General features: G+C 34.9%; 1 protein-coding gene across 1 annotated transcript; it reads left to right on the forward strand.

Moving 5' to 3' along the window:
* Positions 1-1,977: 1,977 nt before the first annotated feature.
* Positions 1,978-11,839, forward strand: LOC142619845 (glucose-6-phosphate isomerase 1, chloroplastic). Its single transcript, XM_075793162.1, has 14 exons — positions 1,978-2,723; positions 3,926-4,048; positions 6,483-6,581; positions 6,844-6,927; positions 7,186-7,329; positions 7,409-7,474; positions 8,455-8,523; positions 8,612-8,719; positions 9,704-9,756; positions 9,846-9,984; positions 10,089-10,245; positions 10,431-10,509; positions 11,159-11,225; positions 11,538-11,839. Exons 1-14 carry the CDS (start codon positions 2,181-2,183, stop codon positions 11,670-11,672), a joined length of 1,866 nt encoding a protein of 621 aa, XP_075649277.1. The 5' UTR covers positions 1,978-2,180; the 3' UTR covers positions 11,673-11,839.
* Positions 11,840-14,527: the final 2,688 nt, after the last annotated feature.

Genomic DNA, 14,527 nt, shown 5'->3' on the forward strand with positions numbered 1-14,527 from the left:
TGTGTATGTGTTTCTCAACAAAAAAAAAATTACTTAGTGTTGTTAAGTCGTCCCACATCAGTAATATGTGATATTGAGAAGGGGTTTATCACTTACTTCACGACACTAACTGTCGCATGCAGTTTTTTTGTTGGCGTGTGAATGTATTCATTTATCTCATCTCCTTCCTTTATATATGTGTGTGTGTTTCTCAAAAAAAAAAAAAGGAAAAAGAAGAAGAAGCGAAGTTATGAAGCACGCACGACAAAAGAGTTAAAAATGAGTTTGTTAAGTAAATTTAATATGGGATTATATCATCTAGTTAAAATTGTTGATTGTTAGCAGTTTTGAGCTAAAAGCCATAGCAAAATTCTTATTGATTTAAAACACTATGTACATTGTTAAAAACTTTGTAACTCAACTAACAACTCTTAATATTTTTTATGAAGATATAAATGGTTCAACTCTTTGTTCCCTCAACTATCAAATTATCAATGTATCAAAAAATATATGTATATAAGAAGAAATAATATGGACTATAAGATTAGGAGGCGAATTCTAGACTAGAATTATTGAAGAACTAGGAGAAAGTTATAATTCATTTAAGAAAAGCTAAAACCATTACAAATTTTATTATAAAAGACCAATAAATCGATGAAAATATGGAATTTCATTCAAATAAATTGATAGTGATAATGAATAATATTAGTATGACACTAAAAATGACACTAAACCCTAAAAAAAAAAAAAACTCATTACACTGAGAACTACTAAGCGAGTGTTTGGATTGCACTAGAACATCGTTTGCGTTTGGTGTTTTACCCAGTGGGCCCCGTGCACTATTTATGGGACCTGTAAGTACGGAATTTGGCAAAATCAATTTTAAAATTGGATCCCATAGCACTATTTACACATTTAAAAATTATTTTACTACAGTGTTTTCAATTTTCAGTAATAAGCAGTATCCAAACAGATCCTAATATGGCCCGGAATGTCGTGAGGCTAATTCTAAAGAATTTATGATAAGCATATCGTTGGACCAAAAAATATACTAAATCCCTTGTGTACACGTTTGTCCACTATATTATGCATTAAGAAATACTACTGCCCGGAAGACCCGGCGACCTACACAACCCGACTAACCCGCCTGTGTCTGACCGCCACCACCCAATCTGACGACTCCATCGGTTGGATGCAGGTTCCGGCAAAGCTAACTTGACCCCATGCAAGTCGGTTGTTGGTTTTTGTGTTCCAAACCCGTGACACTCGGCTCGAATCGAATCTTTGATCATTTTCAACGAAGTATTACGATTTTCCAACTAGATCTCACTGTTATCTGACGAATTCTAGGCCAGATCTCAACGAATTTGGCTAGATTTTGGTCAGATCTCGTCAGATCTGGCCAAATTTCATCCGAATCAATACCGACCCGAATCTCGTCAGATCTCGGTGATAAACTTGATACCGACCCGAATCAACCTGAAACCGACAAGACTCGAATCAAAAAATTCGACTAGGTCTTCGGGTCAATTTTTTATTCACCCACCCCATTCGGGTCGAGGCTAAGTTGGGCACAAACCCGACCGTTGACAAGCCTATTAAGAACTACTAATATGGCCACAAGTGTGATAATGCTAGCTCCAAAAAATAAATACCGAAATCATATGTTCATATATTGATGAAGCTAGTTCCAAAAAAGGAGCACCAAAATAGCATTAAAATTTAAAATCATATATTCATACGTTGATTTGTTCTTTTTTTAAAGGTCACACTCTCGTCCGTTTTAGTGAATCTAAATACCTTTGATTTTGAGCCAACTGGCAAGCCAATTTAAAAACAGAAAATTGGAGTATGCTTCAGATAAATTATGTTATCGACGTGGCAATTTCCTATTGGGGTAGCTCGACTAGTCAACATTACAGACAGTGACTGAGGAGGAATATGTGGGGGCATTGGTGTAAAATAGAAACCCGCCAAAGTCCATTCCGGTCAATTAGCAAGGAAACTACCAGCCAATCAATGAGTGAACCATGTCACCCTGAACCAACAGACAAAAACCCCAATACACAAACACAAACCCAAACACAGACACAAACCCAAATTTTCTCGGCTCAGAAATTTAAAACCTCGCCATGGATTAGTACTACCACTACTACCAGCAAACCCCTCTCTAAACGACACCGTTTTCTTCGCGATCTCCAATGGCTTCCATCTCTGGCATTTGTTCATCTTCCCCATCTCTCAAGCCCCAAAAGCCTCTCCTCAGATCAATCCACTCGCTCCGACGCGACTGGTTGGCGTTCCCAACTCGCTCGCCGCCCAAACTCGCCGATCGGACTCAGTCCGTGGCGCGCGAGATCTCCGCCGAGCTATCGTCGTCTTCGAAGCCTGAGATTTTGAAGAAGAAGGAGAAGATTGAAGCTTTGGAGAAAGATCCTAGGGCTCTGTGGAGGAGGTACGTGGATTGGCTGTACCAGCACAAGGACCTAGGGTTGCTCATCGATGTGAGCCGGGTCGGGTTCTCGGACGAGTTCGTGGCCGAGATGGAGCCCCGGTTCAGAGGCGCGTTTAAGGCCATGGAGGAGTTGGAGAAAGGCGCGATTGCGAACCCGGACGAAGGTCGCATGGTCGGACACTATTGGCTTCGGAGCCCTAAGCTCGCGCCCAAATCGTCCTTGAGGTCTCAGATTGAGAACACACTCGACGCTGTGTGTAGCTTCGCAAACGACGTCGTCAGTGGTAAGGTCAGTTTTGACTGTTGACTTTTGAGAAGTTTGACTAATTTTGAGTCAATATATGGTCGTTTAATCAGTTGCAAATTCGTTGCTTATGGAAGTTAGGCATTAGGGGATTGTTTGGATTGACTTAAAATTGGATTATTTATTTATTTATAATTCGATAGTTCGGGGAGAGGGTATTTGAACACTTGATGTCTCTGTTGGAAACTCACATTCATACTAAATGCTCGAGTTTTGGGACAATTTTCTTTTTCAGTTTTTGAAAATGGGGTTTGAAAAGTGAAGTTTGAAAAAGGCTGTACTTTGAGATTTGAAGGTAACATTGTTATATTCGTTGTGTCCAAGTGTTTAGAAGCTAATTGGAGTTTTTATACTGTTTATCATATTCTATTAAGAAATCAAAAAAATAAAGGGAAAATTACAATATCCTCAAGGTATAAGGAAATGACAGTCCTTTACTAAGCTTTGCGATAAGGGTCCGTTTGGTTAGGTGTCTTGGGAGCCTAAAAGTGTGTTTTTAAACCCAATTCCGTTTTGCATCAGCAATTCCTCATACAAATGCTCATTTTAACTCAAAACACTGTTTTGCAACCGCTTATCCAAACGCACCATAAGTGCATATAAAAAATACAATAAAATTCTTGTGGAATAACTTGTCCTTATTTAAGTGATAATGTTTTTGATTTTCCCTTGGTTATCAATGAAGTCCTTGTTTTGTCCTTAAGATATCTGATTTAATCAATTTACCAAAAATTAGGAATGTTTAATTAAACTACTCAAGGGTAAAATAGGTATTTCATTGTATTAGTTATGTTTATCACAAATCTTAAGGAGAGGACTGTCTTTTTTGCAAGTTGTCATTGTCACTCCTTTATATCTCAAGGGAGGTTGGTGTATTTTTTTCAATAAGAAAAGAAGAATGGTATAACACTGTTAACTATACTTTTTGAAAGTCTAATATAACGAAAAATGGAATTTCGCTTGGTTGATCAAGAAGGTGTCTGCTGGATGTTGTGTGGAATTGTGTTCCCCTTTCTATTACTTGCCTTCTAGGGTTTAAGACATTAAATACATGTACGAGTTTTTAGATGCATGCCATAATTTGAATTATTGGAATGCTACCAAAATACTTTCGGCATTATGTTGTCAGTGGTGGTCTACTTTGCCATTTTTTTTTACGTGCTCTTTGCTTGAAATCAAAATTGCAGATTAAACCCCCAACTTCTCCAGAAGGTCACTTTACTCAAATACTTTCTGTTGGGATTGGAGGTTCAGCTCTTGGACCACAGTTTGTTGCAGAGGCGTTGGCCCCCGATAATCCTCCTCTTAAGGTACATGAGACCCTTGTACTTGGGTGTCTATCGGTGCTGGTTTTGCTTTTTCTTTAATCATCCACATTGCAATTATAAAGTATAATTGTGACAAATTTCGCTGCACCAGCATTTTTTTTCATCTTATATCTTTCATTTTTTTCATACTCCATATGTTAAAATATTAATTGAATATACATGTTGAAGAAGCTTTTTTTTTTTTTTTTTTTTTTTTTTTTTTCGTGCTTTGCCTTTTCTTGATGAACTGTGACTCTCTCTCCCCCCCCCCCCCCTTTCCTTCCCAAATTTGTTTAGCATACAAAGAACACTTCCACATTGCATGGGATAATGATCCAACAATGGGGGCCAAGAGCCTGGTGGAACTCGTGTTCAAATTCCCCCTTCCCCACTTTTTGTAATAATTGAATTATCAAAAACGATGCAACAATGGCAGAAAATATGGTCTGGTCAAATGATAGTCTTCATTGGAACCAAAGATTTGTTAGAGTGGTGCATTATTGGAACTGGAATCCTTTGGTCTTGAAATGCTCTACAAAGTTTGTTAGGGGGTTGATGATAAAATGATTTGGATTCCTACTAAAAGCCATGGCTTTGAACTCAAAATCATATGGCACCAAGGTTGGGGTTGGCAGTACATTGGAAAAATTTATGAAAGGTTGAAGCTTGTCATATTTTTACGTGGACAGAAATCCTTGCAATTAACAATTTAAGAAAGCGTGATATAATCATTGTGGGTTGCTGTTCTTGAGCTACTACCTCAATTTCCATTTAGCATTTGTTCGAGTTTTTTAAACTTTTGAAATTGTAGATACTAGTAAGGATGTTTTATCCTATAAACATCCTATGTACTAGGGTTGTGTTTCTTATTTTGCTTTTAATAAATTTCATTTATCAAAGAATTATTTGGTTGAGAAGTATTTGTTAAGAGTGGTGCAATATATTCTGGTTGGGGCTTGTCTGGTGGATGTATTATGAAAGGTTAAAGCTTGTCGTATTTTTACGTGGACAGAAATCCTTACAATGGACAATTGAAGAAAGTGTGATATAATCATCATGGGTTGTTGTTCTTGAGCTACTACCTCACTTTCCATTTAGCATTTGTTTGAGTTTTTTGAACTTTTGAAATATTAGATGCTAGTAAGGATGTTTTATCCCATATACATCCTATGTACTAGGGCTGTGTTTCTTATTGTGCTTTTAGTAAATTTCATTTATCAAAGAATTATTTGGTTGAGAAGTATTTGTTATGAGTGGTGCAATATATTCTGGTTGGGGCTTGTCTGGTGGATGTATTACACTCCAAGTAGAGGAAAGGCCTGACTGTTAAATCAAACTGATATAACCCAGCTATGCATACTGTTAAATCGAACTGATCCCATTCCTCCTATTTTAATTATTTCCACTTTGAATTTGGGTTTTTTTTTGAACTTTTGAATTTTAGATGCTAGTCTTCAGGGTGTTTTATCCTATATGCATCTTATGTACTAGGGTTGTGCTTTTAATGAAAATTACTTATAAAAAAATTATTTGTTTGAGAAGTAATTGTCATGAGTGGTGCAATATATTCTGGTTAGGGCTTGTCTGGTGCATATATTACACCCTAAGGCTCCGTTTGGGAGTTCATAAGGGAATGAAATGATCTTAAGGGAATGGAAATGAATGGAATGAAATGTATTTAAGTAAGGGAAAGAAATGGAAAAGAATGGAATAGAATGAAATTAAGTAACCTTGATTGGATGTTTTAAAATAAAGGAATGAAAATAAATGAAAATGAATAGAATGTAAGTAATCTTGTTTGGAAGCAACATGGAGGGAATGAAATAGAATAATTTTATGACAATTTTACTATTAGACCTCTATTTTAAAATAAAGGGTTGAATATATAGGGGTATTTTGGGAGTTTTAGTAAAAAAAAATTATTAAATCTAATTCCATTCCCTCTCATTCCTCCCAATTTCGGGAGGAATGAAAATTTGAGGTTTTAAGGGAATAGAGAGGAATGAATGTTCCCTCCTACCTATTTCATTCCCTCCCACTTAAACTCCCAAACAAGGGAATAAGCTTTCCATTTCCTCCATTAAAACTCCCAAACAAGAGAAGAGAAGAATATTATAAAATTACTCTTTTCATTCATTTCCATTACATTCCATTCCATTCCCTCCTCCCAAACGAGTAAATGAAGGAATGGCCTTACTGGCTTCAAATGATATCATATAACCAAGCTACCCAATGGCTTGTGAGGGTTTCTATGCCTCATAAGGACTAAGAGCTGGATTACAATATCTAGACATTGAAGGAGTGGCAAATTGTAAATTGTCCTTTTTTTCAATGATATAACCTAGCTATGCGTACTTTTTAATCTAACTTGATTCTATTGCTCCTATTTTGATTGTTTTTGAATGTGCTGATAAATATGTTCTTGTCTTATTGGCAGATAAGATTCATTGACAATACAGATCCAGCAGGAATTGATCATCAGATTGCACAGCTTGGTGATGAGCTGGCATCTACCCTTGTAATAGTGATTTCAAAGGTCTGCGTGGAAATTATCCTTCCTTATTTGTTTAGTCCTCGTTTGGGAGAGCTTATTTTCATTGGCTTATTATGCTTAAAATAGTATAGTTGTACCTAGAAAAAGTACAATTGTACCTAGAAAAAGTGCAGCTTTAAAAAGATGTACATAAGAATAAGCTGGAAATAAGCCCCTGAAAAAAGAGCCATTTTGCAGTTAAATAATGGGTATTCTGGATTACGTTGTAAGGTTTGCTGCTAATGTAATGTCAACTTTTCCTTAGAGTGGAGGCACTCCTGAAACTAGAAATGGTTTGTTGGAAGTACAGAAGGCTTTTCGTGAAGCTGGCCTGGAGTTTGCAAAACAGGTTTTGATCTCAGGTTTTTCTTTCTGCTTTTATTAATTACACCCCTACTTCATAATAAAAATCTAAAACAATTTTTTGGTGATAATTTTGATCCAGAGTTGCAAACTAAGATTTTGCAAGTCTTAACACTAGCCAGATAAGATATAGATTGATTTGCACATATTTGGATGTAGTCCAGACATTAATGCCTGGGATTTTTCTCCTTCTTAATTTGATGGCAAAATTGTGATTTGGTTGCTTAAAAATGTTTTTGTGCAGGGTGTTGCTATAACACAAGAAAATTCATTATTAGACAACACTGCAAGAATTGAGGGCTGGTTAGCTAGATTCCCTATGTTTGACTGGGTGGGTGGTAGAACTTCTGAAATGTCTGCAGTTGGTCTGCTTCCAGCAGCACTTCAGGTTAGTGATTCTTGAATTCTGAATTTGATGTGATAATCCTTTATGTTTTATGGTTATTTATATGCAATTTATGCTTCAGGGAATTGACATAAGAGAAATGCTTGCTGGTGCATCAATAATGGATGAGGCAAATAGAACTACTGTGGTATGAATTTGCAATCAACCATTCTTTTTAATCATTGTCTAGTTCTGATGCTGTTATTTATTCGGTGAGGATAAAGAACTTTGTTGGTCATAAATTTATGGAAGTGGACAAAGTCATTAATCTGTCATTTACAGTTCATCCTGTACAGTCTAATTAGAAACAAAGTTTACATTTGTTCCAAATGCCCCAATGAAATCAATGCCAGGAGCTCCTAATAAATTGGAAAGACTACTTATCAAACCAAAAAAAAAGAAAAAGGAAAGAGTTGGTTTGTTCCCTTATGGCTTCAGATTTCTTTTACTTGTGTTATAGCAACACCCTGCACAAAAATGAGGGCAGATATATGCTGAATAAGAAAGGGTGGAGTGGTTTACTCCCTTCATTTCCTCATTCTCATTTCTCCTGTAGGTTGAAGATTAAGCTTTTCCTTTGAATGGGGGATAGGTACCTTTTGCAAGAGATAATTCCTGGCATGGCTCTTTTCTGCATAGAGTTAGCATTGTGCAACATATGTCATAAACTGAAATTGTGTGTTTTTTCGTATTAAACATGTTCATTATTACTGATAGGGAACTCTATGCATGCATGCTTCCTTTTTCTTTATTTTGTCTGTGTGTGAATGGTGGTTTTGAAGATTCAACCAGACCAATAGAATCTTCCTATTCAAAGAGCTGTATTCTGCTAGTTTCAATAGCAAAGACATCTACTGTTCTTCTTGTTGGCTAGAAATATATTTAATATGACTTTTTAAAGTACAATTTTTTTTAATATGACTTAGTGCTCTTTATTTAATTGTGTCTGATGTTCTATTCCAGCCAATAAGTTGAAATCTTGCTTCCTTGAGACAAAATTGCATACTGTGAAATTTATTGTCATAATAGTTCTGTTTTCATGGGAGATACTTGTCTCTTCACCCCCCCCCCCCCCCCAACAAAAAAGGGGAAAAAGTTTAACCCTTTTGGTTGATTTCTTTGATTTAGGTCAGGAATAATCCTGCAGCGTTGCTAGCTTTATGCTGGTATTGGGCTTCTGATGGGATAGGATCAAAGGTACTTAATACTCTATTAAGATTTGCATAATATTTAAAATTTCAGCTTCTCTTAAATTGGTTTTTCTTTCCCCTGTTTTTTTTCTCAGGATATGGTTGTTCTTCCTTACAAGGACAGCCTATTATTATTTAGTCGGTATTTGCAGCAGTTGGTCATGGAATCTATTGGGAAGGAGTTTGACTTGGATGGAAATCGGGTATGTGCAACAAATTTGAGTAACTAGCTTTTGTGTGTGCAACTTAATTATTGAGTGATGTAAAACTTGAAAATCTAGAAGATTAATTCAAGTTCATATGCCATAATGGCTAGTTAGACATCCAATTTTAAATCATCATGACCATGCTATAGAATTTTAACTTATAAAAAAGAAGGTTCATTAGACTGAAGCATATATAGTACTGTTACCATTTTGGTGAGTTCTGCCATTGGTGAATATGATTCTATCTAGAGAATTTCCCTTTTTTCCCACGTGACATGTGCCTATTCTTGTTTTCCCCAAGCCATTTACACACTCAATCTACGTTTTCGCAAGGTCTTCTGAATGGCTATAAGAAGTCGACCAAGCATAAATTTGAGAAGGGGGTATTCAGTAGTTTGATTGTTGGTTCAATTATCCAAATTGCTAAAAGATTAATGTTGCATTTAGATATTTATTTGTTTGTTGAAACTCTTGCTGATTGACATGTTTCTGTGTTCAAACTTTGACCCAATGGGGCTTATCATCTGGAGTATGTGGCATAAAAATTATGTCATATATGATATTTATGTTAAGAAGTGTAAATATCAGGTAAGATATTGAACAAAGTATAAGTATTGGGAAGTATTAACTACATAAAAAAGGTACTATGCATATAGTAGTTTCTATAATAAACTTTTTTGTACCTATAAAAAAAAAAGGTATTATAAGTATACTATTGGAAAGCTTCAAATTTGATGTATTTCTTTTGAGTCCTTGGCCTCATGGCTGTGTTTATCTGATATATCCTAGAAAGACTTAATGAGTCAACTTGCATCAAATTTGATCACATTTTCTTTTGGCATAAGTTGTTGAGGGGGCCAACTCCAACTAAAGCATAAAGGACCACTTCAATATGGGCTTGATGAGATAAATGGAAATACTTATCGTCAAAGATGTTCAAATTGTAGTGTAATTGAAGATTTTGACTCTTTGATATCACAGGTGAATCAAGGACTTACCGTATATGGAAATAAAGGGAGCACAGATCAGCATGCGTGAGTTTTTCGTTAAATTTTTAGGAGTATATGATATATCCCATGATGCAGACTCTGCTTAGACCTGATGCATTTGTTCTTTTATGTAGTTATATTCAACAACTGAGAGAAGGTGTGCACAATTTCTTTGTGACATTCATTGAGGTGCTTCGTGATAGACCCCCTGGTCATGATTGGGAGCTTGAACCTGGTGTGACATGTGGTGACTACCTCTTTGGCATGCTACAGGTTAGATTTATTCCAACCAGCCAGTTACTCTGTCCTTTTTTTTTTTTTTGGTAAACACTCTTGTCCTTTTACTAATCTGTACATACTAATTCAATTACATACAGGGAACAAGGTCAGCTTTGTATTCTAATAGCCGCGAGTCTATTACAGTAACAGTGCAAGAAGTGACACCTAGATCCGTGGGTGCACTTATAGCACTTTATGAGCGAGCAGTGGGGATATATGCCTCACTTGTCAACATTAATGCTTACCACCAACCTGGTAAATATAGATTTTCTTTTGCTTATTAAACTTTTGGTCCAGAAGTCAGCATTCAAAGGTGGTGGATGCGACTGCATCATGCTTTCGGCGCTACATATATTATCTTAAAGTTAATTTTTCATGTTCGATCAATTTATCTGACTGGTGTTCCTCTTTTCATCTCTCTCTGTCTATCTTTATCTCAGGAGTGGAAGCTGGCAAAAAAGCAGCAGGAGAAGTATTAGCTCTTCAGAAGCGTGTTTTGACAGTACTCAATGAGGCCAGGTATTATGTCAAATCTTTAGCAACCTAGGTCTTTTTCTTTACTCCTATTTATCATTTTTTTTAAACAATTTTTTTTAATATCAATTTTGAAATGTGAAGTCCTATGTGAATCTTAAATTTATGGTCTCAGAAAAATAATTAAATATATTTTAACCTTGTAAATATAGAGTAGTTCTTTTTCAAGTGAGAAAGCTTGCTTGAAAGCAATAGGGTTTGTTGGAGCAGGTTTTATGCCAAAATATGTCATTTTTAGATGTCCCTAGTGCATGAGTATAGACAAGGATAAAATATCAGGATGGTGTTATTGCTGTATGTTTGACTTCTGAAAATAAGATACGAAAATTTTGGATTTTATAAAAAGATTTTTAGTATTACAAATACACATCCCAAACCCAGGAATCCTCTGGCAGGGCCTTTAAAATTTTATATTAACATTAACCAAAACCTGGACGAAATAAAAGGACCGCAGCATTTACCATAGGGGACTTGGATTCTGACCATTTGAGTAGTCAATAAATCTGTTTGCAACTAACTTCTGCATAAAATGATACTTCTTAGATGCAGTTCTGTTCTGTGCTAATGTTCTCTTTTTGTTTAGTTAAAAGTAGATTTGTAACTGATTACTACAAATTTGTGTCTCATTTTTCAGTTGTAAAGAGCCTGTAGAACCCTTGACCCTTGAGGAAGTAGCTGAGCGTTGCCATGCTCCTGAAGATGTAATTGCAATATCTTTTATCGTTAATTATTGTTGCACACACTAAGTTATACAATGCCATATACACTAACTGAAATCGTGTTTTGAAAACATGATTTTAGTTATAATTGTGAGATGGAGTATCGTATTTTGAAAACACTATTTCAAAAGATTAACTAAAATCATGTTTTCAAAATAGATATTTCATCTATGTATCTGGTACGTAGTGTGTAACTATCACTGCACATCTTCTACCCTACTCCCTTTTTAGAAACTCTCACAAACAAACTGAAGGCTTAACTAAAACTTTTTACTTTCTCGTCTTTTTTTGCAGATCGAAATGATTTACAAGGTTGTTGCTCACATGGCTGCCAATGATAGAGCAATTATTGCTGAAGGCAGTTGTGGTTCACCACGGAGCTTAAAAGTTTTCATTGGGGAGTGTAATGTTGACGAGTTGTATGCTTAAGATACCAACAAAAATTGCCTCGTATTTTACTCATGTTCAATTTACACAAAAGAACTACAATAAATCGTTTTGTTTCCTGTTGAATGTTTTGCCACTTCATTGAAAGTGGGTGTTTTTTTGTTGCAATAATTTATATATAAAGATTCCATCCAGAGAGTCATTGTCAACTGGGATGTAATCATGTAACCATGAGCAAAATTATAAAAAAATCCAAGCCCCAATAAAAAATAAATTGATTTGAATTAACAAGATGATTAATTTAAAATTCGGTTTCTTATGATTCTTATTGGACTTTGTAGTTTTTGGATTGCTAATTCCAACTGACATGTTCTTATTGTCTTGACTTGGACAAATATTTGTCTGGTTCACCTAGCAAATTTGAATTTAAAAATGAGATAGTCACCCTGAATTGCCAATCATTTTCATGTGTCCCACAAATCTATGATACATCACACATGTCACTGCATGATAAGATTTGATAATTCTGACTTGACTCCCAGTCTGTCTTGTCTTGGAGGAATTTTATTTAACTGTATGGCTTACCTAGTAAACTAAAAAATGAGACAGTCACGCCATTGGTGAAACCTGAGTTGTCTATCATTTTCGCGTGTCCCACAAATGCATGTTACATCTAATTGCATGTTCCCTTTGGACCAGAGAAAATTTTGCTCAAACGGTCGATAAATTTATTAGACTCGTGGACGGGGCATGATGATGTAGACCAAAGAGGATCATTTGAAGGGGAGTGCAGCTACAATTAAAGTCATTGTCAAATTTATTTTCTGCAAGTGAGCCACTACAATTGAAGTCAATGTCGATGACTTTCTGTCCTGTTTCTTTTGATTTTGTTCTGCAACTACTTCGCAAGGCAGTAAGGAATGTCTCCTTTTGTGGAAGCTTGCATGAGGCTGCCAGCCAATTTGAAAAAGGAGTTATGAGATTATAAAGTTTAGTTATACCTTTTTTAGTGCAATAACTTTTATCAAAATTATAATGCCGTAAAGTATGAACGGTGGAGAAAAAATGATGGAGATATGTGTAAAATATGAACGGTGGAGAAAAAATGATAGAAATATGTGAAAGTGATTGTTTACCACTCACAATTGATTTTATTAAAGTTATAATAAAAGTCATGACACAATTTATATGAAAGTGATTGTTTACAACTAGTTTCTCGTAGTTGAAATCTAAACCAACATAATCTATCTTATACATTAATTTTATGCAACTATTGTTTCACAGTTTTTCAGACCACATACTTGTAGACTTCACACATGTTATGAGTCATTGATTGCATATAACAATTACATAGAAGACTACATCCTACCTTTAAGCTACCTTATATATTTTCTTCTAAAAATTCTTTTCCTCAACCATGTATTGCCCTTAAAATGATATTTGTACTAGAAATTTTTAAAATTTTAAAGATAATTACATTATAGCTTTTTTAAAATTCTTTCCAATAATTTAATTTTAAATAGATACCAAGATAGTAATAGTAACGATTATTAATAGTGAAATAAAATTCAATCCATTAATTTTAAGGATAAGATTTAGAAAACTCCATAAATGAAGTTACCTAAAAAGCTTGAGATGATAGTAATCTTCATCCGTTACTTTATTAGGTTTTATTAATTAGCTTTTATTTTTTATTTGCTGGAAAGTCTCAATTACTAGGATTATTTAATATGCTTAAGTGCTAAGGTTTGCATTTATCAAAAAAAAGGAAAAAAGTGCTAAAGTTTTTTTTTGTTTTTGTCATTTCGAGAAACAAAAGTGCTAAAGTTTGTTGGCCTATAGTCAAGAAGGTAGTAATAACACAACCAACAATAAACAATTATAGTACTAATAGCAAATAATGAAATGGAAAAAAAAAAAAAAAAAGCATATTCTCCAGCTGTCATACTGACATGTTCAAAAAATTTCAAATTAAAGTTCATACCCTTATCATTTTTCGCCGCCAACGTGGAATAAGTGGGTGATAAAAATTGTAGTCTGTGATTAGTCCACAGATTCTAACATAGCCGTAGATTTTTTATAAAGCTTGGTTGAGCACTTGCAGCAGTGGATTTAAATAGCTATATAGCTATTTTAGCTCCACCAAAACACCAAAAAGAAGCATGCAGCAGTGAAGCTAAATCTATATTTTTTTAGCTCATTGCTACAGTGCACATCTATATAGATGTGCACTGTTCATGAGAGCTAAAAAAAAAAAAAAATTTATTTTGTATTCACATTACCTTTTTATTGTGGTGTTTTTATTGTAGTGTTTTTATTGTAGTGAGATGTATTATTTTATTGTGGTAGATATATTATTTTATTGTGATGTTTATATTATTTTATTGTGTTGAAAGTTAATATAGATCCACTGCTGCAACATGTGTGTAGGTAAAATAAATAAAGTAACTTTTGATAGAGTTAAATTGTTAAATTTTTAGCTTTACTGCTGTGAATGCTCTTACCAACGGAAACCACATGTGCCCTGTGAACATAGCCTTTCTTTTACCAAAGAAAAGAAACTTCATTCCTCAAAATTATTGTTGTTGTTGCTTACAAACAAACATTATAGAATTATTTAGAACCCACGAGCATCACACGGCAAACACAGACACAGTGACACATAATTCTACCCTGTTAAGAAAGAAGAAAAGTACGGGCCAAAAGTGGGACCGACCATTCCCATGTGACTTGTGTGCTAGCGGGAATTTAGAGTAAAAGTGTCCCCACTACAACGTTCAACTATTTAATGTTTTTTAATAGTAATAGTTAAAAAAAAAAAACGAAGCACCACTTTGCCACGTCAACTACCCGTTACTTTTTTTCATGCCCTCACTGCCTAATCTCACCTACGTGCG

Source organism: Castanea sativa, chromosome 12, assembly GCF_040712315.1.
Source record: "Castanea sativa cultivar Marrone di Chiusa Pesio chromosome 12, ASM4071231v1".
In the NCBI taxonomy this organism is placed as follows: domain Eukaryota; kingdom Viridiplantae; phylum Streptophyta; class Magnoliopsida; order Fagales; family Fagaceae; genus Castanea; species Castanea sativa.

Coding starts and splice junctions, on each gene's coding strand:
- LOC142619845 (XM_075793162.1), top strand. CDS start 2,181: ATGGCTTCCATCTCTGGCATTTGTTCATCTTCCCCATCTCTCAAGCCC. Junction 2,724..3,925: donor ACGACGTCGTCAGTGGTAAG/GTCAGTTTTGAC, acceptor TCAAAATTGCAG/ATTAAACCCCCAACTTCTCC. Junction 11,226..11,537: donor GTTGCCATGCTCCTGAAGAT/GTAATTGCAATA, acceptor CTTTTTTTGCAG/ATCGAAATGATTTACAAGGT.